This window comes from Astyanax mexicanus, chromosome 22 (genome assembly GCF_023375975.1).
Source record: "Astyanax mexicanus isolate ESR-SI-001 chromosome 22, AstMex3_surface, whole genome shotgun sequence".
NCBI classification, from domain to species: Eukaryota; Metazoa; Chordata; class Actinopteri; order Characiformes; family Acestrorhamphidae; genus Astyanax; species Astyanax mexicanus.
In genome coordinates this window covers 34,259,430-34,286,556 of record NC_064429.1, presented here as the reverse complement: position 1 = coordinate 34,286,556, position 27,127 = coordinate 34,259,430, and the positions used below count along the sequence as shown (strand labels likewise).

General features: G+C 40.0%; 1 protein-coding gene across 4 annotated transcripts in view; it reads right to left on the bottom strand.

Moving 5' to 3' along the window:
* The window catches only part of zdhhc8b (zinc finger DHHC-type palmitoyltransferase 8b), a 67,259-nt gene extending 40,157 nt beyond the window's left edge, over positions 1 to 27,102 (bottom strand). For all 4 annotated transcript variants that reach the window (XM_049470583.1, XM_049470584.1, XM_049470585.1 and 1 more), the window contains exon 1: positions 26,829 to 27,102. In XM_049470583.1, coding sequence (XP_049326540.1) covers positions 26,829 to 26,932 — 104 coding nt within the window. In that variant the 5' untranslated portion in view covers positions 26,933 to 27,102. The remainder of the gene's footprint in view (positions 1 to 26,828) is intronic.
* Between the last annotated feature and the right edge of the window lie 25 nt (positions 27,103 to 27,127).

The window sequence follows — 27,127 nt, the reverse complement described above, 5'->3', positions numbered from 1 at the left end:
GGCCATTCGACCCTGCCATATAATGTGCAGTGGTGGGTGAGAGCTTTACAACCTGTGATGAACCTCAAGGCACTATGATACACAGAGTCCAGCGATTGCAGACATGTTGCAGGGGCATGCATATAAATAAAATCCCCATAATCCAATACTGGAAGAAAAGTAGCAGAAACTAACTTTTTCTTGGCAGCAAATGAGAAGCATGTCCTATGACGATAAAAAAAGTGTCATTTCAGCTTTAATTTCTTGACTAGATTTTCTATATGAGATCTAAAGGAAAGTCTGTGATCAATCAAGATACCCAGATACTTATAACAAGGCACCAACTCAATTGCAGTCCCTTGTAGGGAAAACACACTAGGAGAGGGCTCAGGTATCTTCCTGCCATTTGAGAAAATCATCACTTTGGTTTTAGAAGCATTCAGAACAAGTTTTAGGTCTGTAAGCTGGTGTTCCACAAGGTTAAAGGCGGTCTGTAAATAGCCAATGGCTTTGGCAAGAGTGGAACCACAACAGTAAATAACTGTATCGTCTGCATAGAAAAGGAATTTTGCATCAGGAACGTTTCTACCAAGTACGTCTACATAAATACTGAATAAAATTGGTCCTAAAACAGATCCCTGGGGCACACCAGAATTTACATTTAGCATTTTAGAGGAGATACCTTCAAAATGTGTACACTGCATTCTGTCTGACAAATAATTAGCAAACCATCCAACGGCATGATTAGACAGACCAATATTCGACAATCGCTCTTTCAGAATGGAATGATCAACAGTATCAAGCATAGTGTTAGCATAACATGGCTAACACCCACTATGTGCAGCTCTCAGGCTGCAGGTTTAGCATGAATGGGGCTCTATTGAGCGCAGCCGGCTAACGGCCTCAGCCCACAGTGGAAAGTATGACATGGTTTAGGCGGGAGGCCGGTAGTGGGCCGGCCGTGAGGTGCCCGGCCTGGGATTTGGGTTGGGCTGAGGGTGGGGGAGCTACAGCGTATCATCACCACCACCATTACAGGGATTAGCATAAACCCATTAGCATGTTTTCACACCAAACTGAACCTGCGGCGAGGAGACAGCCCAGAGATCAGTGTGTAAAATGATTAGCGCGGTGATTAGCGCTGTGAGGACGCTAATGTTTACAGAGCACGCTGCATTCAACGGCTAAGACCCAGCTAGCTTAGCCCACTCAGCATATGCTAAGGAGTAAGAAGGTTCTTAAAGGGTTCTCTAAGGTAAAAATAAAGAATTTATACTGTAGGTAGCCTAGAAAAGATTGTCTACAAGGGAGTGTGCTTGTATTAGCCTTTCATTAAATGGATTTTTGGGCTGGTTTCATTCCATAAAGCACTTTCTTGAGAATGCTAAATGCTAAAGAGAAAATTCAAGGCTTTTAGATTTTTTTATTAATAACAATATTCTCCTAAAAAGGGTTCTCTTCAAGGGTTCTCTGATTCATAATAATAATAAGCTTCTATTAATAATAGTTAATATATAATAATAATAAGCTGCTTTTTTGTGGTAATTGTGGTGTTCCAGGTGTTTTTTGTGTTGTTAGTTGCCATAATTACCTAATACTTACTTTATACTTACTTAATAATTATTATGCATTTTTGTTTCACATCTGAAAGACAATTCTTTGAATATCAAAATAAAATATTCCTTTAAAAAGTAATGTAATATATCATTAACTCAAACCACTATTGTGGTAATGTTAATGGATAGAAACAGTTGTACCATACGATAGAAATCTCCTTGTCACACACCTTGTTGTACCATACCAACCACCAGTGTAACCACCAGGGACACCACAATAACACTTAGTAAAAGCAACCCCACAAGGAAATTACAGCAACGACTTAGCAACACCATAACAACCACATACTGTTTCAAACACAATAGCAACCACAAGGAAAACTGCTTTTAGCAATCTCCCAGCAACACCGTCACACAACCACTTAGCAACCACCTGGGATTTCAAAGATACCACTTTGCAAAACAATGATAACCACATTCACGTAAACCAGTTTTATATTGAGTTAGCACCAATTTTTTCATGTATATAACTTCTATTATACAATATAACAACACTAAGCTCATTATAGTTTCAGTTAGCCCCACTTTATTAATCACCTCGCCCGTCTTATGGTAGCACCAATCTTGAATACACTTGGCAACATCATAGCAATCACCTGGAAAACCTTGACAACCACCTAGCAACTCTGCAAACTGTTGTGTTTGGACAATTTTGGGACGCAGGGCGAGTTGAGCGCTAATCTTCTCCGATTGAACGCTTTTCCACCATTCAAGCTTAAAAGAACCGTGGTGCTTTTAGTAGAACCTTCAAAACGTCACATTACAGCGCATTTGAACAGCGGCGGCGAATATGGTTTGTGCTGAAGAAACTTGTATTCTTCAGTTTAGTGGTTCCGAAACCTACTTTTGTTGGTGGAAACGCAGCGAACGGTTCAAAATGAAGTTTGCGAACAAGAACATTGCTGCTTATTGTCTGTCCTCAGTATTCTGTGTATTGCTTATTTAAATGAACGATTAGTCCATTTCTGAACACAATTTTGTATAATTGACATTTTCGATTTTATCGACTAACCGCTGCATCCCCAGTTTACACACTATTTAATGTGATTTATTTGAGGTAAAATGGGGAAGAAATAGATGAACTACATTTTAAGCTGAACTGGTTTATTGTGAGAATCAGGCTGAATTAAATGCAGATTTTTTTTTTTGTACAGGGTAGATTTTATCCTCCAGAGTTCCTCCCTGCGACGGCTCGTCTGTATTTGCTAACAGATGCCACTATTACAGGGTAAAGGCCTGAATCAGCTCCACCCGCTCAGCACAGCTGTGCACTCAGAGACTCTGTGTGTGTGTGTGTGTGTGTGTGTGTGTTTTCCCTCATGCGTTGCCCACACACACTCGGAACAGACCTCTCCAGTGTAGCTCTGAGCAGTTGGTTGGGGTGGAGGCTCCGCCCCTTTCAGTCTCAGAAAACTCTTTACAAATAAATCAAAGCGGCTTTTTTGCCCCGAAACACAAGGAAGCACTTATCCACCATCCCAACAGCGGCTTTACTCACAACACACACACACACACACACACTAGGGCTGCACGATATATCATTTAAGCATCGTCATCATGATGTGCGCATGCGCAATAGTCACATCGCAGGCTGTGCGATGTCACTTAAGGCAATTAAATCAAACACGTCATGCACAGCGCTGTCTCTGTCTGTGTGAGTGACAGGCTGCTGCTGCCTGAGAAGCACAGTTTTGCAATGCAGATATTTCCAGTTACAGCTGAATTCACACTCTTAATTTCAAATAAAAATTGTCATTTACAGTATTTATCTGCAAAAAAAACGAGAAATGGCTGAAATAACAAAAAAAGATGCAGAGCTTTCAGACCTCAAATAATGCAAAGAAAACAAGTTCATATTCATAAAGATTTAAGGGTTTTATTTTTTTAATCACATATTTGTATTATGCATCTTAGCATGTTCTCCTCCTCCACCAGTCTTACACACTGCTTTTGGATAACTTTATGCTGCTTTACTCCTGGTGCAAAAATTCAAGCAGTTCAGCTTGATTTGATGGCTTGTGATCATCCATCTTCCTCTTGATTATATTCCAGAGGTTTTCAATTTGTTAAAATCAAAGAAAGTCATCCTTAAGTATTTATATATATATACATATACAAAACACCACTAAACGCATTATAGTTGCAGGATTTGAGTTAAATATGCCCCTCTGTGGGACGGCTGGGTGGGCTGGATCTGCCGGGTGGGGGAGAACATTTACAGAACTCTACAAAAACAAACCCCTCCCTCAGCCTGCTGCTCAAATCTGCTCTCAAAACCCAGCACTCTTAAAGCATTACCCGCCCGCCCGCCGTTATAAGTTTAATTCCGGTTATATGTTTAATTCCAGTGAGTCACAGCACTCCCATCGAGAATAAAAATCGCTCCATTTTCAGTCAGGACGCACAGCCCAGGAATCCTTGCTCTATATAAATACGCTAAAAGCCCCCATAATGCACGGCCTATTAATAATCTGGGCTTTGTTGTCCTTGCATTGTGCGCAGCATTGTTGGAGTCCAGGCAAGAGGCCCAGTTTAAACCAGAGAAAAAACACACACACACACACACACACACACACACACACACACCGGCCTGGTCCGCTTAGCACTAAAGCATGCCCACTAAACTGACCTGTTTTATTGTTATTAAAATGTGAAATTATGATTCTCTGCTAGTTTGTTGGATTTTCTTTCTGCCCCCAATAAAGTCTAATTTGTCTATTAAGCCACACCCCCCACAAGAACAAATCTGCCCCTTTAGCCCTACTTCCTACAAAAAACACAAACAGCTAGAGCTCTCACCCCAAAAACCCACTCAAACTCAAACAACCTATCAATACTCAAACACAACCAGTCAGGTCTGCTCCCAAAAACACACCTCAACTCAAACAACTCCATCCCAACACAAAAACAAACAGCTAGCATTGCCCCCGCCAAAACAAACCATCTCAATCAGCCCCCAACTCAAACATCCCCATCCCAACTCAATCCCAACCAACCGGCACTGACCCCCCAAAAAACTAAACCCAACTCAGTTAGACCTGCCAACCCAAAAACCCACCCCAACTCAAACAGTTAGAGCTCCCACCCCAACTCAAACAACCTCATTCAAACTCAATCACAACCAGCCAGCACTGACCGCCCAAAAAACCCAACCCAGTAGCCAGCCCTGTACCCCACGAAAACTCAGCCCAACTCAAACAACCCCATTCCAACTCAAAAACAAACAGCTCGTCCTACCCCCACCAAAACAAACCATCTCAATCAGACTCCCAACTCAAGCATCCAGCACTGCCCCAAAAACCCACACAACTCAAACACAACCAGTCAGCTCTGCTCCGAAAAAACCCACCCCAACTCAAACTATTAAACCTCTCACCCGAAATCCCACCCCAACTCAAAATCAAACAGCTACCCCTGTACCCGACAAAACAAACTAACTCATATAACCCCATTCCAACTCAAACAACCCCATTTCAACTGAAACACAAACAGCCAGCACTGCTCCCAAAAAACCCACCCCAACTCAAACAAAACCAGGCAAACCTGGCCCAAAAAAACAAACAACCCAACTCAAACAGTTAAACCTGTCACCCGAAAAACCACTCTAACTCAAATCACCCTATTCCAACTCAAACACAAACAGCTAGCCCTGCCCCCACCAAAACAACCCATCTCAATCAATCTCCCAACTCAAACAACCTCATCTCAACTCATATAAGCCCAACCCAACTCAAACACAACCAGTCAGCTCCACACACCAAAAAACAATGTAATTGTGATCCCTACCCCCACTCTAGCAGTTAGCATTGTTAGCTGATTTTGCTAAACTGTGGCCGTGCCTGCTCTATTTTAGGGACTAGGCCGGGTCAGGGTCGGGCGAGAGACAAAGAGTGAAAGAGACGTGAGAATGAGAGAGAGAGAGAGAGAGAGAGAGAACGAGATGGACAGAGAGAGTAACAGAGGGCAGCCCTCCGGCCATAACCTCGGCACTGCACACCACATGTTAACCACGCTGCATGTTAACCTTTAACCCCTAAAGCGGGTGAGGGATCGGGCCCCAAACAAAGAAAGTGAGCAGTAAAAACAACAGAAACGGAGAGAACACACTTTCACTCCTCTATTCCGGCTGTTTATAGCAGATCCTACACCCACAGAAAAGAGTTCCCAAAAGATTCTTTAGTAGTTCTTTATACTAGAGCTAGTGCTGGACGATATTGCCAAACATTTACATCATGAAATATATATACAGCTCTGGAAAAAAAAAGAATTTCGCTAAATTTTGCTGTTTATAGGTTTATGTTTGAGTAAAATGATCATTGTTTTATTCTATAAACTTCAGAAATCAATATTTGGTGGAATAACCTGGTTTTTAGTCACAGTTTTTTTCATGCATCTTGGCATCATGTTCTCCTCCACCAGTCTTACACACTGCTTTTGGATAACTTTATGTCATCCTCAGTCTGAAGGTGGAGGAGGACAAGGTGCCCACAATTGTGCATACATACACAGTTCAGTGTGTGTGTGTGTGTGTGTGTGTGTGTGTGTGTGTGTGAAAGCAGCTGCAACCCCTCTAACCCCCTCCCAGGTGGAGCAGATTTTCAGCCTGGCTGCATCTGTCACACACCTGCTGTCATCACACCGATCATCACACCTCACCTCCCCGACAGAACCCCGGCAGATGGAGTGGATTTCAGCATTTCCATCAGGAACACACCTGTCACACCCTGTCTGCGTGTGTGTGTGTGTGTGTCCAGGTTGACTCGGCTGATTCTGACCAGCAGCTTAACCCTCGAAAACTTGGGCGAACCAGAGCACTGTGTGTTCAGTAATAAAATCACTAAAGTGGGAGGCTTAGTATTAGTCGATACCAATAACATCATTTAAATCATCACTATTGCCCAATAGCAATATTGAAATCTTAAAAATATATATATTCTAATTTTTAACCCATTTTCTCCCAATGACTCCTATCACTAGTGACACCCCAACACCAGGAGGGTGAAGACTAGCACATGCCTCCTCCGATACATGCCAAGTAAGACTCCGCCTCTTTTAGTAGCATCACAGCACTAATGCTCGGAGGAAAGCGCAGCGACTCGGTTCTGATACATCAGCTCACAGACGCAGCCTTGTGCTGATCCACATCACCCTAGGAGTGATGAGGGGAAAGGGAGAGCGCCATCTACTGTACTCTACCCACCCAGAGAGAGCAAAGCCAAATGTGCTCTCTCAGGGCTCCGGCAGCTGACCAGCAATCTCCTGATCATAGTGGCAGCACTCTAACCCAACAGTTTATAAATTTAAAGAACCAATACTTAAGATTTAATGATCAAAAAAGCCAATGCTTAAGAGTTCAATATCGGTATGGAGCCAACAGTGAGAAACTAACAGTAGTGAGTATTGAACAGATGATTTGTGGCGCTGGTGTATCTCGTGCCGGGTTGGTGGTGGCGGGTGGCGGCAGGCGGGTGGTGCACGGTCGGGAGGTGGGTGGATATTTTTAAATGAAAGGTTGCCGTGCTCCAGTTACGCAAAGCCTAAAAATAGCACGTCCTCGCCCAGCCAACACACTGATCCAGCTCTCTCGCAACTCTCACAACTCTCACAGCTCTCCCGAAAGGAAACGGTGAGTGATGAGGGCAGGGGGCCGGGGATCCGGGGGGGGGCCAGGGGGTGAATGACCGGCCTTGTAACAGCACAGACGGATCACTTAGGCCCAACGCCTGCACCAAATCCCTGGATCAACAGGAGCCATTCAAACGTGCTGAGGGTTTATCAGGTTTGGAGCCCAGCGGGGGGGTTTATATTAAAGGGCCCATATCTTACTTTTTTGAGAACTTTCAGTAAATACCCTTTGAGATCCACTTTTATCATCTGTATGAATTTATGAAGCAAAAACAGTCTTAAAAAATTGACTTTAGTTTTAATATATATACATAACCATAATCATATCTGCTGACCTCAATATGGCCAATTGTGTTTATTTAGTGAGGATAACCCATTAACAAAAATTAGCCAGTATATAAGTTGTGTAACTGATTTAAAATTGTAGTCTTTTATTTTTTTGTAGTCTTTTTAAAAAAATTTTAATTGTAGTATTTATTTTATGTTCATACTTAACCATTTTTCAATGTCTGCATTAGCTAATGTTGCCCGATAGCGCTACACTGAGGAACTCTAAGTATTCCAGTAAACCAGGGCGCTAAACAGACATGGTAAATACGTATACTAAAGTCTAATATACTCACATCTGAATGGTAAAAGAGTTAGCGCTGCGGTTAGCAGCTAATGCTAATACTGCTCCAGATTATAAGCCTCACTGACAATTTTTGGGAAAATTTAAAGGATTTTGAATGCTCCTTATATTGTGAAAAATATGCTACTGTAGGCAGTAATGCTGGAGCATCATTAGCGCCATCTCTTTTGCCAATCAGAGTAGAGTATATTTGCCAGTAGCTTTAGTAAAGCCACTCTGCTAAAGTACAGAGTTATACAGGAGTTTCAGTAAAGTTTCTCCAGCACAGAGGGTGGAGCAGTATTAGCATTAGCAGCTAACCACAGCGCTAAGTACTAGCTCTTATGCTGTTCAGAGGTGAGAATATCGGAATGTAGTCTGCATGTTTACCGTGTTAAAACAAGCTACGTGGGCTGCACCCAGCCTTACTGTAAATCTGGGTGTTTTACTCAACCAAATAAACAGTTTTCACGAGAGAAATAGCTTAGTTTTACTTAAGTAAGTTAGCCCCCACGAAAACATGGCGACACCCCTGTTCCTTACTAGTGTTGCATAAGGCGCCTCATAATCTGGACCTTATAGTGTGAAAAAAACTATAAATTTAGGCCAGTGTACCGGCCCTTTAAGGCCTCGGTTATAAACACACTATATAGGCTATTTTAAAAGGGTGGATCTGATCCCAGTGTGCTGTTTATAGAGCCTGGTTCAGTTTAAACCGGGTCAGGATCTCTGGATACGAGCCAGAATTCAACATCAAACACAAAGCAGGCGAGAAATAAATAAATAAATAAATAAACAAACAAAAAAATCTCTCTCTCTCTCTTTCGTATCTGAATTTAATTAGCTGGAGCTTTACACTCCATCCACATCCATAAACACATCCATAATGATTGCCTCATTTAACACACACTTTCTCTCTCTCTCTCACACACACACACACACACACACACACACTTGTGCACACACACACACACACACACTCGTCCCGCAGGACGAGAAATGTGTTAGTCAGCAACAAACACAGCATCACAGTTTACACTGACACTTCCATCTCACCAAGCCTTCTGTAGCTATCACACACTCGGTGGCCACTTTATCGGAAACACCTAATATTATTATCTTGTAGCTACAAGATATAATATAGTAAGTGGCCACTTTATCAGAAACACAGAATATTATCTTATATCTATGCTCTGTAAGTGGCCACGTCATCAGAAACACTTAATATTACTACCTTGTAGCTACGCTCTGCAAGTGGCCACTTTATCTGAAACACCGTCATCATTTTTGTAGCTACACTCTGTGGCCACTTTATCAGAAACACTTACCTATGTCATAGCTAGCATGCAATGAGAAGTAGGCGTTTACAATAAAGTGGCCACTGAGTGTAGCTCCAAGAAGGGTAGTAATAGGTGTTTCCGATAAAGTGGCCACTAAGTGTAGCTACAAGAAGGGTAGTAAGTAGGTGTTTCTGATAAAGTGGCCAGTGCACCACCAGGAGCTGTTTTCCAGCTTGTGCTCTCTAACCTGCAGCCTGGCTGCATCCCATTAACCTCAGCGACGCCCAATCAGTGCAGCCGGAGCCTCGTCAAACTAATCAGCCTGAACAGGGTTTAATTGTGCTGAAAAGAGCAGCACTAATCACGCTTTCCCTCAGGAACCAGCCAATCAGCTGCTGACATACAGATACAGCCTCCACATATATATTAATAACACTTTAAATGTAGGTATTGTGATATTATACACTGCTGAAGGAGGCGGAGCTACAGTTTGTCTCTCATTATTAGAGTAAATATTAATATTAATAACACTCTAAATGTAGGTAGTGTGATATACACTGCTAAAGGAGGCGGAGCTACAGTTTGTCTCTCATTATTAGGGTGAATATTAATATTAATAACACTCTAAATGTAGGTATTGTGATATTATACACTGCTGAAGGAGGCGGAGCTACAGTTTGAAAAAATATTGGAAACTGTGGGAAAACTGTTAAAGGGAGTTTGGCCCTGCTGAGCTTCCAGCTGCTGCTTCTGCTCATTCAGTGGACACACACACACACACACACACAAACAGTCATCTGGTTGTGACATCTTGTTCTCTGCCTACTCGGCTTGGGATTTGACCTTTAACCCCCACCTGCCTACCAAACAGACACACACTCACACACACACACACACACACACACACACACAGACAAAATACTGACTAAACAATATCTAAACAAAGAAATCATCCATCCCACAAAAGCAAACACACACACACACACACACACAATTCCACTATGTAAGTTTACCCAGCAGGTCAGCAACAAGTATATCCACACCACATTAAGTATTTAAAACACTCAACCAAACACCATTAATATGGTCTTTAAAATAATTGATTAATTGATTCAAATCGTTCAAATCTTCGTGTAACAGATACGATGTGGAATCACACAGTTAATACCAGCTAAAAAACACACCCCTAGGATCCAATTTTAGCGATATGTAAGCGAGCAGTAAACCATGCACTGTGCACCTTGATTTAGAACATGATTTTGTGTCTTTGCTATCGTAACAATGGGAAAAGTACACATTTTCCAATTTTCTCTCCAGTTTACGCGGCCAATTACCCAATCAACTCATTAGGACTCCACCCTTCACTAGTGATGCCCCAACACTAGGAAGGTAAAGAGTAGCACACGCCTCCTCCGACACATGTGAAGTCCCCAGACTCCGCCTCTTTTTGAAGCGCAGCGACTCGGTTCTGATACATCAGCTCACATATGCAGCCTTGTGCTGATCCACATCACCCTAGGAGTGATGAGAGTGAAAGAGCGCAATTTACTCTACCTACCCAGAGAGAGCAAGACCAATTGTGCTCTCTCAGGGCTCCAGCAGCTGATGGCAAGCTGCATGACTTGAATTCGAACCAGCAATCTCCTAAACATAGCTGCAGCGGTTAGCCCACAGGACCACTTGGGGCCCATTTTATTAAATACTGGATTGTAAACCCCTGCTGTAGTTCAGGCTCGTTTAGGTGGATGTTTTGGGTGATGTTGCTCCAGCAGCCCGTGGTAGAGGACAGATGAGGGTGAATCCAGTCTTATCTCTGCTCTGTTTGTTTTCTCTTCGCTGAGTTCAGTGAAGAAGTGCTCCGCTGGGAGCTGCAGTGCGACAGGCCCAGAGCACTTCCTCCACATCTCCGTTATCCAGTTCAGATCAGACCCCAGTCCGACGCTCTGCAGGTCCTACTGACTGATCTGATCCGCCTGAGTTAAAGAGACAATGCAGCTCTTTCTTCTCTACAACCATAAAGCCTGTTACCACGGCCCTGCTTTCTTATAATGTCGCAGAATAAGATTTAAAAACTTAAAAGATTTAGGTATTAAATAATATGTGAAAATGGTGAAATGTGGTCAATTGCGTTTATTTGTATGTTAGTTCACATATATACAGGGACTGGACAATGAAACTGAATAATTGATTGTGGTGACGGACAGTTCTGGTGTAAACAGGAGAGTTGAGGTGCACATTGAATTCTGCGTGATTTGTTCAGCCGTGGTTTTATGTTTTTTGGATACAATCCGTGTTAGCACCCGAACATCCCTTTCAGACAGCTTCCTCTTACAGCGTCCACAGTTAATCCTGTTGGATGTGGTTGGTCCTTCTTGGTGGTATGCTGACATTACCCTGGATACCGTGGCTCTTGATGCATCACAAAGACTTGCTGTCTTGGTCACAGATGCTCCAGCAAGACGTGCACCAACAATTTGTCCTCTTTTGAACTCTGGTATGTCTCCCATAATGTTGTGTGCATTGCAATATTTTGAGCAAAACTGTGCTCTTACCCTGCTAACTGAACCTTCACACTCTGCTCTTACTGGTGCAATGTGCAGTTAATGAAAATGAAGGCCACCAGGCTGCTCCAATTTAGCCATAAAACCTAAAATCCCACACTAAGATGAGACAGGGGTTTCAGTTTCATTGTCCAACCCCTGTAGCAGTAAACAGTATTTTAGTCAAGTCATGCTGTCCAGACAGCTCCCGATAAAAATGTACTGTGTAGGATGTTTCAGTGTCGGGGGATAAATGAATAAGGCTGTAGGCAGCTGACCTCAGTGTTAAACTGGGCCCTCAATATGGCAGGAGGTCAACAGCTTACAGTCCTGCTGAGAGAGGAGTGTGTGTGTGTGTGTGTGTGTGTGTGTGTGTGTTTTCTTCTGAATGGCAGGTCTTACCTCAGGCTATGTGTAAAGATTCACTGTGTATGCTAGTGTGAGATTGCAGCAGAACCGAGTGTGTGTTCTGCGGTTCTCAGTGGATCAGGCTGATTGCTCCTCTTTAGCTCCTGACAGCAGAACCGGATGAAATCATCAACGCAAATCGCTTCTATTTGCCTAAAAAACTTTGAAAGACAAATTGGCGTCAGACTGAGACTTTCACCACTACAGAGGACTCTTAATCCTCTTTTCTCAAAAAACGCATTGCAATTATTCATAATATACTAATTTATAAATGCACCACAGTCCATTCAGTGCTTCCTTAGTTTAGCGCTAAAGCTACGGGGCTAATGTAGTATCTAACGGTACTACGGTTAAACCGGAGTTCAGTAAAAAACACCACAAAACAGTTGAATACATTTAAACACATCACAGGACAAAGTACTACAGTACTTTTATCTCATAGAAATGCTAACTCATTCACCATTGTATTCAGTTTAGTAGTGATGACTTATTTCACTTAAGTAATGCACATTTATTTGTTTTAGTATTGCTAACATTTGACTTTAGTGATTTAGTTTGTTTATGCATAAAGCAAAGCTAACTTGTTTACCTCAGTAATGCTAAGCTATTAATTTCAGTATTGCTAACTTTTTAACATCAGTAATGCTAACTTATTCATCTCAGAAATGCAAAGCTATTAATTTCAGTAATGCTAGCTTATTAGCTTTAGTAATGCTAAGCTATTACTTTAAGTAATGCTAACTTAGTAAATTTAGTGATGCTAACTTATTTACCTCTGTAATGCTAACATATTTATCACAGAAATGCTGACTTATTCATCTCAGTAATGCTAACATTCACCTCAGTAATGCTAATGTAGTTCTTTTAGTAATGTTAAGCCATTCATTTAATTAATACTAGCTTATTTACCTCAGTAATGCTAACATATTTACCACAGCAATGCAAACTTATAAAGCTATTAATTTCAGTAATGCTAGTTTATTCATTATAATAATGCTAACTTATATTCACCACAGCAATGCTAACTTATTCATCACAGCAATGCTAAGCTATTTATTTCAGTAATGCTAGCTAAATAACTTTAGCAATGCTAAAACCTATTTCAGTATTGCATTTTTTTCACTTCAGTAATACTAAATTATTCACCACAGCAATACTAACTTATTCACCACAGCAATGTTAATCTATTCTCCACAGCAATGCTAACATATTCACCACAGCAATGCTAACTTATTCCTTTCAGTAATGCTAGCTTATTTGCTTTAGTAATGCTAAGCTATTACTTTTAGAAATGCTAACTTATTAAATCTAGAAATGCTAACTTATTTACGTCAGTAATGCCAATTTATTCACAACAGCATTATTGACCACAGCAATGCTAGCATATTAACTTTAGCAATGCTAACGTATTCACTTTAGTAATAATAACTTATTCACCACAACAATGCTAGCTTATTTATCACAGCAATGCTAACTTATTCAGCACAGCAATGCTAACTTATTCACCACAGCAATGCTAACTTATTCACCACAGCAATGCTAACTTATTCATTTCAGTAATGCTAGCTTATTTGCTTTAGTAATGCTAAGCTATTACTTTTAGAAATGCTAACTTATTAAATCTAGAAATGCTAACTTATTTACCTCCGTAATGCTAATTTATGTACCTGTTCATTTCAGTAATGCTAATTTATACACCACAGCAATATTGACCACAGCAATGCTAGCCTATTTACTTCAGTAATTCTAATCTATCTTCTCCGTATATAAATGCTAACTTTACTATGTAATGTTGCTGTAATATATTTATTATATATTAGGGTTCGGATTTTATTTTATCTCTGAGGGTTGGGGGATGTGAATGTGAGGGAGATGTGCTGACAGCGGCGTCCTGCTGGCTTTACTCAGTCCTCTGCTGGCAGAGAGGAGACGAGTGAGGGACTGATAGCACTTTTCCACCAAAAAACTCTGTTTTTTGAACCATTTTCATTCAGGCTTATAAGAACCGTAGTGATTTTCAGCAAACCAGCCCAAGTTTTCACCAGTTTTAGTGGAAATATCAAAAGTTGCAAGCTAAAAAAAAAAAAAAACTAGTTTTCTTCTGGTTCAAGAACCTACTTTTTTTGTAGATGGAAACAGGAAAATGATTCAAAATGGTAAGGAGGTCAGTGAGGATTATGGTTGGGAGGTATACAGTGGGAACACACTGAGTAATGTGACCTCACTGTTTATTTTTCTTCTCCCTCGGAGAGGAAGTGTCGTCACTCTTTTTCTGGAGGAAACGACTTCATTCACTCCTCCACCTGCTAAATCAGTCCGCCTTAAAACAACCAAATTCTGCAGTTTCCCGCCATTTTTCCCCCTTAGGCTTCACCTACTGTTACCAAAGCTGAAACTGCAAACTAAAAAAACCTTCAAAACTTTTAAACAGTGGGTTTACACTGAAAGAACATTTTGCTTACCGTTAAACATGCTGTACCTTTAATAGTGATAAATGTAAATGAGCTCTGCTCTGATTGGCTGTCCTCACTGTATTGAGTCTCATTCAAAAAGCAGCCAAGACTGAAACACTCCTTACAGTTGTGGAGAGAGAAAGAAGGAAAGAGAGAGAGAGAGAAAATGACAGAGAGAGAGTAGTAAAGCTAAATCAGTTCCACATGTCCTGAGAGCAGAAGGATCTGTGGAGAAATGAATGGACTGGGGGAAAAAAAAACAAAAAAACAATCCTCCTGTTCATCTGTTCATTCTCTCTTTAACTTTCTCTCTCGCGCACACTCTTTCGATCTCTCTCTTTCTCTTCCTCTTCATTTCTTCGTCTTACATTATTATTATTGTTAGTGTTTGGTGGTACTTCTCCACGTTTCCATAGATACGCTAAACCCATTACTATGGTTACATTACCTTGCTTTCTTGTGATTCGTTCCCATTCATCTACTGCACCTATTTCCATTGTAGTACTACACATATTCCTATATATACTCTACACTTATTTTCATTGTAGCACTACAAACATTACTATGGATACACTACAGTCATTTCCATTGTAGTAATACATGCATATCTATAGATACTCAACAGTCCGTTCTATTGTAGTACTACACACATTCCTATAAATACTGAATAGTCATTTCCATTGTAGTACTACACACCTTCCTATAGATAATCTACAGCCGTTTCCACTGTAGCACTACACACATCTATAGATAATCTACAGCCATTTCTATTGTAGTACTACACACATTTCTATGGATACTCTACAGCCATTTCTATTGTAGTAATACATGCATATCTATAGATACTCTACAGTCATTTCCATTGTAGCACTACACACATTCCTATAAAAACTCTATAGTCATTTACATTGACGTACTACACACACATCATGGTGTGTGTGTGTGTGTGTGTGTATCCACAGCGTAAGCTTGTTCAGTAGGCCAGCCGCAGACAGCCGGCCGATCCATCAGTTATCCTAACCTGTTTGGAGAGCAGCCACGACCCAGCCGGAGCCCAATCAGATTAACTGACCTGGACTTCACTGTTCCAGCACATTTATACACCATCAGAACACAGAACCCAGAAGCATCCAAGCCTGTTCTGATGCCCAGTGCAACAAGGTCCAACTTCTTATACACACACCATTAGAACCAGAACTGGGAGATACAGCTGGGGCCAACCCTTATGCTCCAGAAGTGTCCGGAGCCTTAAATCGCTGCTCAGCCCACCCATTACTCTCATTCACACACCATCAGAACCCAAAACCCAAAGACCCATCCAAGCCTGTCCAGCTGGGGGCATCTCTAATGCTCTAACAGGAATCAGAACCCTGTAATGCCACTCAGCCCACTCATTACTCTCATTCACACTAGGGCTGCACGATATTGGAAAAAATGTACATTGCAATTGTTCTTTTTCGGTGCTATATATCGCAATATGAAACAATGCAGGGCCTGAGACGACACCAGCCCTGCCCCTCACCCCTCACTATCTCGCATCCGAACCGATTAAGAGCTGAGTCAGCGCTGAGCACTCAAAACCCGAGGAAAACAGCAAAACAACAGTAATCGGCCATTTAAATGGCTTTTTAAAAGGTGAATAAGAGCGTTTTTCTGGAATTAAAGGTGAACATTAACAGCTTTCTACACGTGCGTTTACTAGCATGTGCCCACCCTTGTGGATGCAGATGCTCAACCATGCGCTTCTTGTACAGCAGCAGCCTGTCACTCACACAAACACAGAGACAGCGCTGTGTATCTACTTCTCGTGTCAAGAATCAAAACATGGCAACATGACGTGGTAATGACGATTTAATTGCCTTTAGTGACATGCACACATCGTGATGACGAAGATTTAACGATATATCGTGCAGCCCTAATTCACACACTTTCATAAATACAACCAAAAGACGCAGCCAAGCCCACCCATTACTTCTTCACACACCATCAGAACCCAGAAGTCAGAGACACAACTGAGACCACCTTAACACTCCGTAAGCAACAAGGCCCATTTACTAATTCACATACATACAGAACCCAAATCCTAGAAACTAGAGACCCAGCTGAGTCCGGTCTAATGTTCCAGCATCAACAAGGCCCAACTAACATTCACTCTCCATCAGAGCCCACAGATACAGTGGAGCTGAGGCGAGTGGTGAAATGCACTGGTTGGCCCTACTGCTCCAAAAAGCAAAAAGGTCCAACAACTCACTCACTCAGATTGATGTGACTGTTACTGCTAACCCGGCCAATCAGAGTATCGGCTACCTGTCCACAGCCCTGACAGATCAGCAGGGACTGCACACTGGACCTAATGGCTTCAACAGGCAAAAAGGTCCATCCACATTTATAATGTTTATTATAATATTTATAACATTCACTATAATGTTTCTAAATGATCTAAAGCTGAATCTGTAAACACTCAGCTGTTCATCAGAGGAGAGTAATCACTGATCATCACTGCAGCTCTAATATCCAGAATTAGATTTACCCATCGATCCTCAGCCTGATTATCATCTCCATCACTCCTGATTAATGATCACTAACGTTCAGCTCAAGATCCATTACTCACCATCATCCCACACTAAATCAGACCCGTCATTAAATAGTTAATTAAAGGCCTTTATCATGCAGTGACTCAGCTGATCAACTCAAAATACTGCACCACTCTCAACTACAGGAAACACACAGTACTCTTTTTCTTATTGACTTAATTAATCAGTGCTATTAATTTTTGGCTTACTATAAAATTATGATTAAAATATAAAAATAATTATTTTATTGTCATTTACCCCTTATAGCCACATTTTACAGCCCCCTAATTGCATGTTTTTTTTCTCTCCTACTGTTTTTTTATATAATTTTATAGATTAAAAAATGACACTTTTTTCCTTAATGACTAGTTTTTGACAATTTGTTTCATGCAACTGATATTTGATTTTTTTCGTAAAATTAACCCATAGTCACTTTTTTCCCCCAATAAAATTTTTCAGATAATTTGTCCCCACATTTTATTTTTTTTCCCACTACAGCCATTTTTTGAAACCAAAAATTGTCATTGTAATTTTCCCCTTTTGACATAAAAATAAATTCGACACTGACAAATGTAATTTTTCCCCACTGACATGCATTTTTATTTTTTCTCTATAATATATATATATATATATATATTTACAATTTAGTCATTTTTTCCATTAGTGACATTTTTTGTGAAATTTTCTGTTGATTTATTTATTTATTTTTTTTACATTTTGTCCATTAACCTTTTTTCCATTTGTACAAATATTTGACAGTAATTTGTACTGATTCTCTAATGTTCCCCTACTTTCAAATAGGCCTACATTTTTTCCCATTTAAAAATATGCCAGTGTTTCTCCATTCTGACATTTTTTTTACCCCACTAACACATTCCTGACACTTCTTTCCCTAATGGAAGAACCTTTCCCTTTTATTTATTTCCCTTTTCTCTGTGCTTATTTTTGTTTTGTAATGTTTAAGACACCTTTTCTCTACATTTCTTAACATTTTTTTGTTGAAATTATTTCCTGTATAAACAAATTATAGACCACTTATTTAAAAAAAAAGTTTTTAAAATAATATTATTAATATTAAATTATAAATATTTAAATACAGTCGTATATAAACCCAAAGATCTATTTAAGTTTAAAATATTTAATCTAACAGAGTGTTAAACTGGGCGCTTGTCAGTTTCTGGGCTGCGCTGGATGAAAGTGTGAGACGGGTAAAGAGCTGCTGGAGCTGCTGCTGGTTTTAATGAAGGTGCTGATTATGGTGAGGGGCAGTGAGGGATTGTGGGAGTTGTAGTTTAGGAGGAGCTGCTCTTTGATCTTTATTGATGTGTAATTAGAGTGCCGGGTGGTGGACGGGATCCAGAACGCCGCAGCTTTATGTGGAAACTCCTCACAGTCTCAGTGAAAACAGGACTGACCTACATAGATACCGACTGAGCAACTTTACGCTGTTTATAAACTCCCACAAAACTGAGCAGATACGCCGTTTAACCTCACGACTGTCTGACATCCATCTACACCACTGCAGTACATCTTATAAATACGTTCAGACTCACTGCTGGATCTGTAGTGTGGGTTATTTATTTTAACCAGCAGAATCTGATTTAGGCTTCACTCTGATGGACGAGTCTGGGTTTTGTGGATCTAAGGAGAACGGAATTGTGCTGAGTGTAAAGTTTGGTAGAGGGGGGATAATGGTATGGGGTTTGTTTGTTAGTTCCAGTGAAAGAAACTCTAATTGCTTCAGAAAACCAAGCGATTTTGGACAATTTTATTCTTCCAACTTTGCAGGAACGGTTTGGGAATGGTTCCTTTCTGTTTCAACATGACTGCACTAGTGATGCAACTAATGATTAAAACATTATTTTTGTAGATAGTTGATTAGTCACCGATTATTTCTGCTATGTTCTCCATCTTTAAGAACAATAGAAACAGCTTAAAATAAGATTATAAAAGCCCTTTAATTGTCTAGATGTTGTTTAAACATAGAGGCACAAACTAAGTTGAGTGTAGCCAGCACTTAGTTTAATGCATTAGTGTTACTGTTACAAATGAACAATTAGTCGTCAAATTGAAATAATCGCTATTGTCGATTAGATCGACTAATCGGTGCAGCCCTAGACTGCTCACTACAGTGCACAAAGCAAGGTCCATAAAGGCTACGTTTACATTACAAGCCACATTGCTTAAATCCGATTTTTTGCTTAGATCAGATTTGACGGCTCACATGCGCACATTGATACATGTATAAACGTCACCTTCTTCACAAAAAAAAAAAAAAACGTATTAAAAATGATAAAAACTCAAAAAAATACTTGAGAGATGACTCGTAGCTTTATAAAGGGAAATGGATGCAGTGTTAGCAGCTCATATGTGGAGCATCTTTTGCTGGAGTGGAGAGTAAAAAAGCTTGTAAAAAAGTTTGCTTTTGCTGTTTTTGCAGCTATAGCTTCAAAGCTGCACTAAGAAATGTGTGCGCTAATGCTAATGCGTAAAAGCAAAAAGATGCATACATGTCACACAATTTGACCGCGCACATTCATGTCACATGTTCACAGATCGGATACATATCTGATTTAGGATGACATATAAAAGTGACTCAAATCAGATAAAAAAAAAAATAAATCAGATCTGAGCCACATTGAGCAAAAAATCAGATTTGAGTCACTTCAGCCTGGTAATGTGAACGTAGCCAAACCTCAATCCAATATACCTTCTCTCCCAACATTAGTGTCTGATCTCACTAATGCACTTGTGGAAGAACAGTGATAAATTCCCATAAACACACTCCTAAACCTCGTTAAAAGCTTTTCCAGAAGAGTTAAAGCTGGTCTACTAAATCCTTAGTGTAGAGTCAATAATATCGCAGGCTGGTTTATTTAGCCTCTTATCTCAAGTGCTTAAACAAACTCAACCACCAAACATCTCGCAGGCAGCGCAGTGTGTGTGTGTGTGTGTGTGTGTGTGTACCCTGAAACCCAACTACATCCATTAACACAAAGCGAACGCAGCTCAGATTAAGATCAACAGGATTAGAACATCATTACACGCCTCCAACATCAAACAAAGCTGTTCCATATCATTAGGACCAGCTATTCACTCAAGCTTATATGAGCCTCACAGGGGCGTTTGATTCTCATGATACGATATTATCATGATACGTTGTTTATGATAACGATGATATCACAATACTGTGATTCTGCGACACTCGATATAAATCACAAGAAAATTCTCTACAATACTTTACAGCATCTGTGTTACTGAAAAGCATAAAAAACATATTTTTCACACTATAAAACCCTTTAATTTTCTAAAAATCGTCAGGTATTAAGGAGCAGTAAAGCCACTCTGCTAAAGAACAGCGTTATACAGGAGTTTCAGTTTAGTTTTCCAGCATCGAGACTGGAGCAGTATTAGCATTAGCTGCTAACCGCTATTTCCTGATTTAAATGTGAGTATTATTAACCTGTAGCCTGCTCCTAACCCCAGCTAGCACTGCTGGAGCATCATTAGCATTACCCACTACCTGCACTAGCTCTCTGCTGTTCAGAGATACATATTATCGGCCTGTAGTCTGCTCCTAACCCCAGCTAGCACTGCTGGAGCAGCATTAGCATTAACAGCTAACCGCGCTAAGCGCTAGCATATTCGCCTTTCAGAGGGGAGTATATCGTACCGTAGTCTGCTCCGCTAGCTCTTTAGCTGTTCAGAGGTGGATATTATCTGCCTGTAGCCTGCTCCTAACCCTGGCTAGCAATGCTGGAGCAGCATTAGCATTACCCACTAACCGCACTAGCTCTCTGCTGTTTAGAGGGGAGTATTATCGGCCTGTAGCCTGCTCCTAACCCCAGCTAGCACTGCTGGAGCAGCATTACACACTAACCATTCAGAGGCGAGTATATCGGACTGTACCCTTCCTGTTTACCATGTTAAACCCAGCTACGTAGGACAAACCGCTAGCTAATATCGCCCTGGCTTACCTGGAGCACTCAGGGTTCCTCAGTGTAGCACTATCGGGCAGCATTAGTTGCTAACCGCTAGCAGTTATCTCCTAATGCTAATGCTCCAGCCTTAGTGCTGGAGAAATTTGTGAATTTAAGCTCACTGTAAATAAATGGAAGTGATTTATTCACTTTTATAAACTGTTTATAAACTGTTTTCAGGAGAAAAATCTGTGTAGATTAATATACAGTGCCCGTTTGACTTTAAAAAATTATGCGCCTTATAAGCTGGTGCACCTTATATAGTGTGAAATATCCGGTACAAGGGATTATGGGTTTATTGGTATCAGTTTCAAAGAATTTAACAACCAATATTCTTCTCTGCAGTTTTATTAACCCTCTCCATTTAAGGATTATAGCGCCACCATATAGAGTAATAAAGTAGTAAATTTATTAGTAAGTGTGTTAAAAATAGTAGTAAGTAGCAAGTTAAAAATATTCATATTTCACCACTTATTGATAATGGATCACAAACGGAAACATGCGATACGATATATTGCAAATTCTGATATATTGTCCCTTCCTTAAGGCAGAATAAACCTCACTCTGGTTTTCTGCAGATTCTTAAATGATGTTTTAGAAGTGATCTACAGCTGGGGAATTGAACCCCAGTCTGCCAAGGGAACAGAGGTGTCAGAGGGAAGTGGTTATTATACCACAGTATGATGTAATAGTGTGGTTTTTAAACAAAGTCATTTCAGCTCTGGAGTTATGAAATATTATATAAAAATACACATTTTTGAGGAATTGACGAGTGACGGTGGAAATGAGCCACTATCCTTTTTCTCTGGCACTTCCCTTTCTCAGCAGAAGGTTCTCAGGGTTGGCAGAGCGCTCCACTCCTCACCATCGTTTATCACACCACACCGATCAATACGGGCACGCTCAGATCAATACTCCTCAAGCCTTCTCTGAAGAAGCGTGCAGGGTCCAGAACCGTTCACTACTACAGCCCAGACACAACCAATACACTGATTAACCACAATAATACAGATAAGAGAGCATTAAACTAATAAACTATTACTTTAAAACCCCCAAATATGATGCTTTTACTTCTAATGGGTTTAATGAATAGACAGATAGATGGACAGACGGGTAGCTAGTTAGACCGTTGGACGGACGGACAGACGGATGAGTAGATAACTAGATTATTAGCTAGACAAACAGACAAACAGATTAATAGACAGGCGGATTTATAAACATATAGATAGCTAGATAGACAGACAGACAGACAGACAGATAGAGAGATGGATGGTAAGATAACTAGATAGATAGCTAGGTAGTTACTTTAATAACATTTAATTACATAAATATATAGACATGTAGACAGACAGACATAGTGGAGACAGATAACTAAACAGGCAGACAGAATAATAGACAGATGAATTTACAAATATATATACATAGACAGGCAGACAGAAAGACAGACAGAGGGTCAGATAGACAAAAGTAGAGAAATACAGATACAGAAAAAGACAGACAGACACATGGTCAGATAAACTAATAGAGACAGAAATAGAGGTACAGAAAAAGACAGACAGAAAGGCAGAACAACAGAGAGATAACTAAACAGACAGTCGCATAGACAGATAGATGAGGAGAGACAGATGAACAGACAGACAGAAAGACAGACTAATACAAAGATGTAAAGACAAGAAAGATAACTAAACAGATAGACCAACAGAGAGAAAAATACAAAGACAGAAAGACAAATAGATAGCTAGCTATATACTTACAGAGACAAATAGATAGAATATACAAATATATGAATAGACAGATAGATGGACAGACAGACAGATAGATATTTAGATAGACAGACAGATCTCTTCCTTTATCCCAGAGGGGAAACACCCACATTACAACAGCTACAACACACACACTAAAATAATACTAACACAGAACAGATACAATAAATACAATAAAACACAAATCTTAGCTTTAATTTACGTTACAAATGAATGTTATGAGTGTAGCATAAAAGCACTGACACCAATATACACTCCCATATACAATATATACACCCATATACACTATATACACACCCATATACACTACATACACCCCCAAATACACTACATACACCCCCATATACACTACATACACCCCCAAATACACTACATATACACCCCCATATACACTACATACACCCCATATACAATATACACACCCATATACACACCCATATACACTACATACACCCCCAAATACACTACATACACCCCCAAATACACTACATACACCCCCAAATACACTACATACACCCCATATACAATATACACACCCATATACACTATATACACACCCATATACACTACATACACCCCCAAATACACTACATACACCCCATATACAATATACACACCCATATACACTATATACACACCCATATACACTACATACACCCCCAAATACACTACATACACCCCCATATACAATATATACACCAATATACACTATATACACACCCATATACACTACATACACCCCATATACAATATAATTATACACCCATATACACTATATACACACCCATATACACAATATACACCCATATGTTTTATATAGTACACCCAAATACACCCATACACACTATATAACAGCGATCCTCTAAACTATGTGTACCATAGAACATGCCCAATAAATCAGAGATTACACTAAACAGCACAGCAGGGAGTCCCCGAGGAGCCCCCGGGATTTATCTATCAGTGATGAAGAACATTAGCAGTCCAGTCTTAATCCACCGATTCTCCATCTGTTAATACAGACCCTGAACTCCGCCCTCTCCTACTGTTCTCACCATCACTACAACTCATCACTTGATCATTATCATGTGGTGGAAATGTCCTGGACTTGTCCCAGGAGAGCAGGATCAGGGCTGATCCAGGCACAGTCTAATGGATGGCTTTTATAAAATTACGATCCTTTGTTTTTGCCACTGTGCCTCCCTGTGTTAAAGCTTTAATACTATGTTAAAGCTTAATAAACAATTAAAATATCTTTCTTTTGGTGGGTAAAGTATTGGGCTAAGTGAGCCGCGAATTGCAAAACTGTAAAAAAGCAAACTAGCAACCACCTGCAACACCACAGCAACCACTTACCACATTGCCAATAACATAATAGGTACTTACTACATTGCCAATACCATAGAAGCCTCTTACCACATTGCCAATACCACAGCACCATAGAGACATTTTAGCAACAATCTATAAAACCACTGGCCACTTTACCAAAACTATAATACCACAGCAACAGCTTAGAAACATCCTATCAAAGCAGAGCAGATTCATTTTTACAAGGGTCATTAAACATGTTATGGGGGGTGAGGTGAGCCACAAATTGCAATACTGAAAAATAGCAAAACAGTAACCACCTCCAATACCACAGCAACCACTTTCCCCAGGCCAATTCCACTATACCACAGTAACTGCGTAGAAATATCCTAACAACCACCTGCCGTACCACAACAACCACTGTCCACCAATTGCACTATACCACAGCAACCGCTAGCAACCACACAGACAGAACCTGAATACCAATGTTTAATGCATTAACGCATTTTGACAAGAAAATGAAATTACAAACTGGAATCTTCTTGAATGACGTATTAAAACACACACACACACACACCAAAGTAAAACATCAGTCAGAACTACATCATAATCCAGCATAATATCAGACATTTATGATATTAATTTCATCACCAGCCAATAAACCACTCAGACACCAGCAGAGCACCAGCACGACATCTGCACAACTTCAGCAGCAATCTGTGAATGAACCAAGCCAGCAGATGCTCCAGAGTGTGTGTGTGTGTGTGTGTAATAAAAACAGGCCTAACAGCTACAGCATCACATAAGCAGCAGGGCTAAACAAGCAGGAGACAGAAATCAATGTCGTTCAGCGTAGTTTAGTGTAGTTTATTGAAGCAGTGTAAATTAACATAGTTTAAGGAAACTAAATAAGCCTAAAAAACCTACATAAGTGTACCTTAACGAAGCAGCCAAAATGAGTGTAGTTTACTGAAGCAGTGTAAATTAAAGTTGCTTCATGAAGCAGTGTTAATGAAGCACTGTAGTTTAATGAAAAGCGGCATAATTAATGTAGTAGTTTAATAAAGCAGCGTGCACGAGTGTCGTATTTTAGTAAAGCATTGCAGTTTAATAAAGCTTTGCAGTTTAATGAAAAGCGGCATAATTAATGTAGCAGTATAATGAGGGAGTGTACATGAGTGTAGTATTTTAAATGAAGCAGTGTAGTTTAATAAAACAGTGTAGTTTAACAAAAAAGTGTAGTTTAATGAAACAGTGTAGTTTAATGAAACAGTGTAGTTTAATGAAACAGTGTAGTTTAATGAAACAGTGTAGTTTAAAACAGGGCGGCACAATTAGTGTAGTAGTTTAATGAGGCGGTGCATGTAAGTGTAGTATTTTAATAAAATAGTGTAGTTTAATAAAACAGTGTAGTTTAATAAAACGGTGTAGTTTAATAAAACAGTGTAGTTTAATAAAACGGTGTAGTTTAATAAAACAGTGTAGTTTAATAAAACGGTGTAGTTTAATAAAACGGTGTAGTTTAAAACAGGGCGGCATAATTAGTGTAGTAGTTTAATGAGGGGGTGTATATGCGTGTAGTATTTTAATGAAGTAGTGTAGTTTATTGAAAAGCAGCATCATTTATGTAGTAGTGTAATGAGGGGGTGTTTATGCGTGTAGTATTATAATGAAGCAGTGTAGTTTAATGCAGCACTGTAGTTTAATGAGAAGCCGCATAATTATTGTAGTAGTTTAATGAAGCAGTTAAGATCAGTGTTGTAGTTTTAAGAAGTTATATGAAGCGGCATAATTAATGTAGCAGTTTAATGAAGCAGTATATATAAGTGTACTTTAATGAAGCAGTGCAATTTATTAAAGTAGTTTAAAGAAGCAGTGTATTTTAATGAAAAGCGGCATAATTAGTGTAGTAATTTAATGAGGCGGTGTATATAATAAGTGTAGTTTAATAAAGCAGTGTACATAAAGGTAATTAATGCAGTAACTTAATCAAGAGATGTATATAGGTGTGTAGTTTAAAAGAGCACTGTACATGAGTGTAGTATTTTGATGAAGCAGTGTAGTTTAATGAGAAGCTGCATAATTAATGTAGTAGTTTAAGAAAGGGGTGTATATAGGAGTGTAGTTTTTTTAAGGAAGCAGTGTAGTTTAATGAGAAGCTGTATAATTTATGTAGTAGTTTAATGAAGCAGTACATATGCAATGTTTAAAGAAGTAATCTGTATTAGTGTAGTATTATAAGGAAGCAGTATAAATGGGTGTAGCTCAATGTAATGTAAAGTAATGAAATGTAGTGCAGATTGCTGTAGTTTAAAGAAGCAGTGAAGATAACTAAGGGTGTAGTAGCTGAATGAAGCAGTGTACATTAGTATAGCTCAAAGAAGGGTCATGATTAGTGTAGTTTAATGAAGCAGTGCAGGTTTAAAGGTGCCTTAAATCATTTTATAAATAAATATAAAAAATGCTTTTCCTTTATAACAAAACATAAACATTCCAGCAGGGAAAACATTACATATTGCACCTTTAAAGCAGGCAGAGGAAGGCGGTGTAGATTAATGTAGATTAATGTAGATTAGTGCAGGTTAATGCAGTGTAATGCAGGTCAGTGTGGGGTGTAAGAAGGAGGTTAAGGGGGCTGTAAGGCAGGTTTAAAGCCCCTCCAGTCCGGCAGAGGGTAAAAAAGACCCCAAACTTACGTAAAGACGAAGAACAGAGTGGTGGATCCTACGAGCAGGGTGGCAGCGGTGGACACCGGGATGTACTTGGTGGGTTTAAAGGTATTTCCGACGCTGCTGGGCATTCTGTAACCTCCACATTCCTCCAGACCCTCCTAATCAACAACCAGGACCCCCCAAAATCCCCCGAAATCCCCCAAATCCTCCAATCCGCCCGAAACACCGAGATCCACCGCGAAACACGCCAACACACACCGCTACAGTCCAGCAGCACAGTCCGGCCCGCTCAGCGCTGCAGCACCGTTACACCACGCCCACTG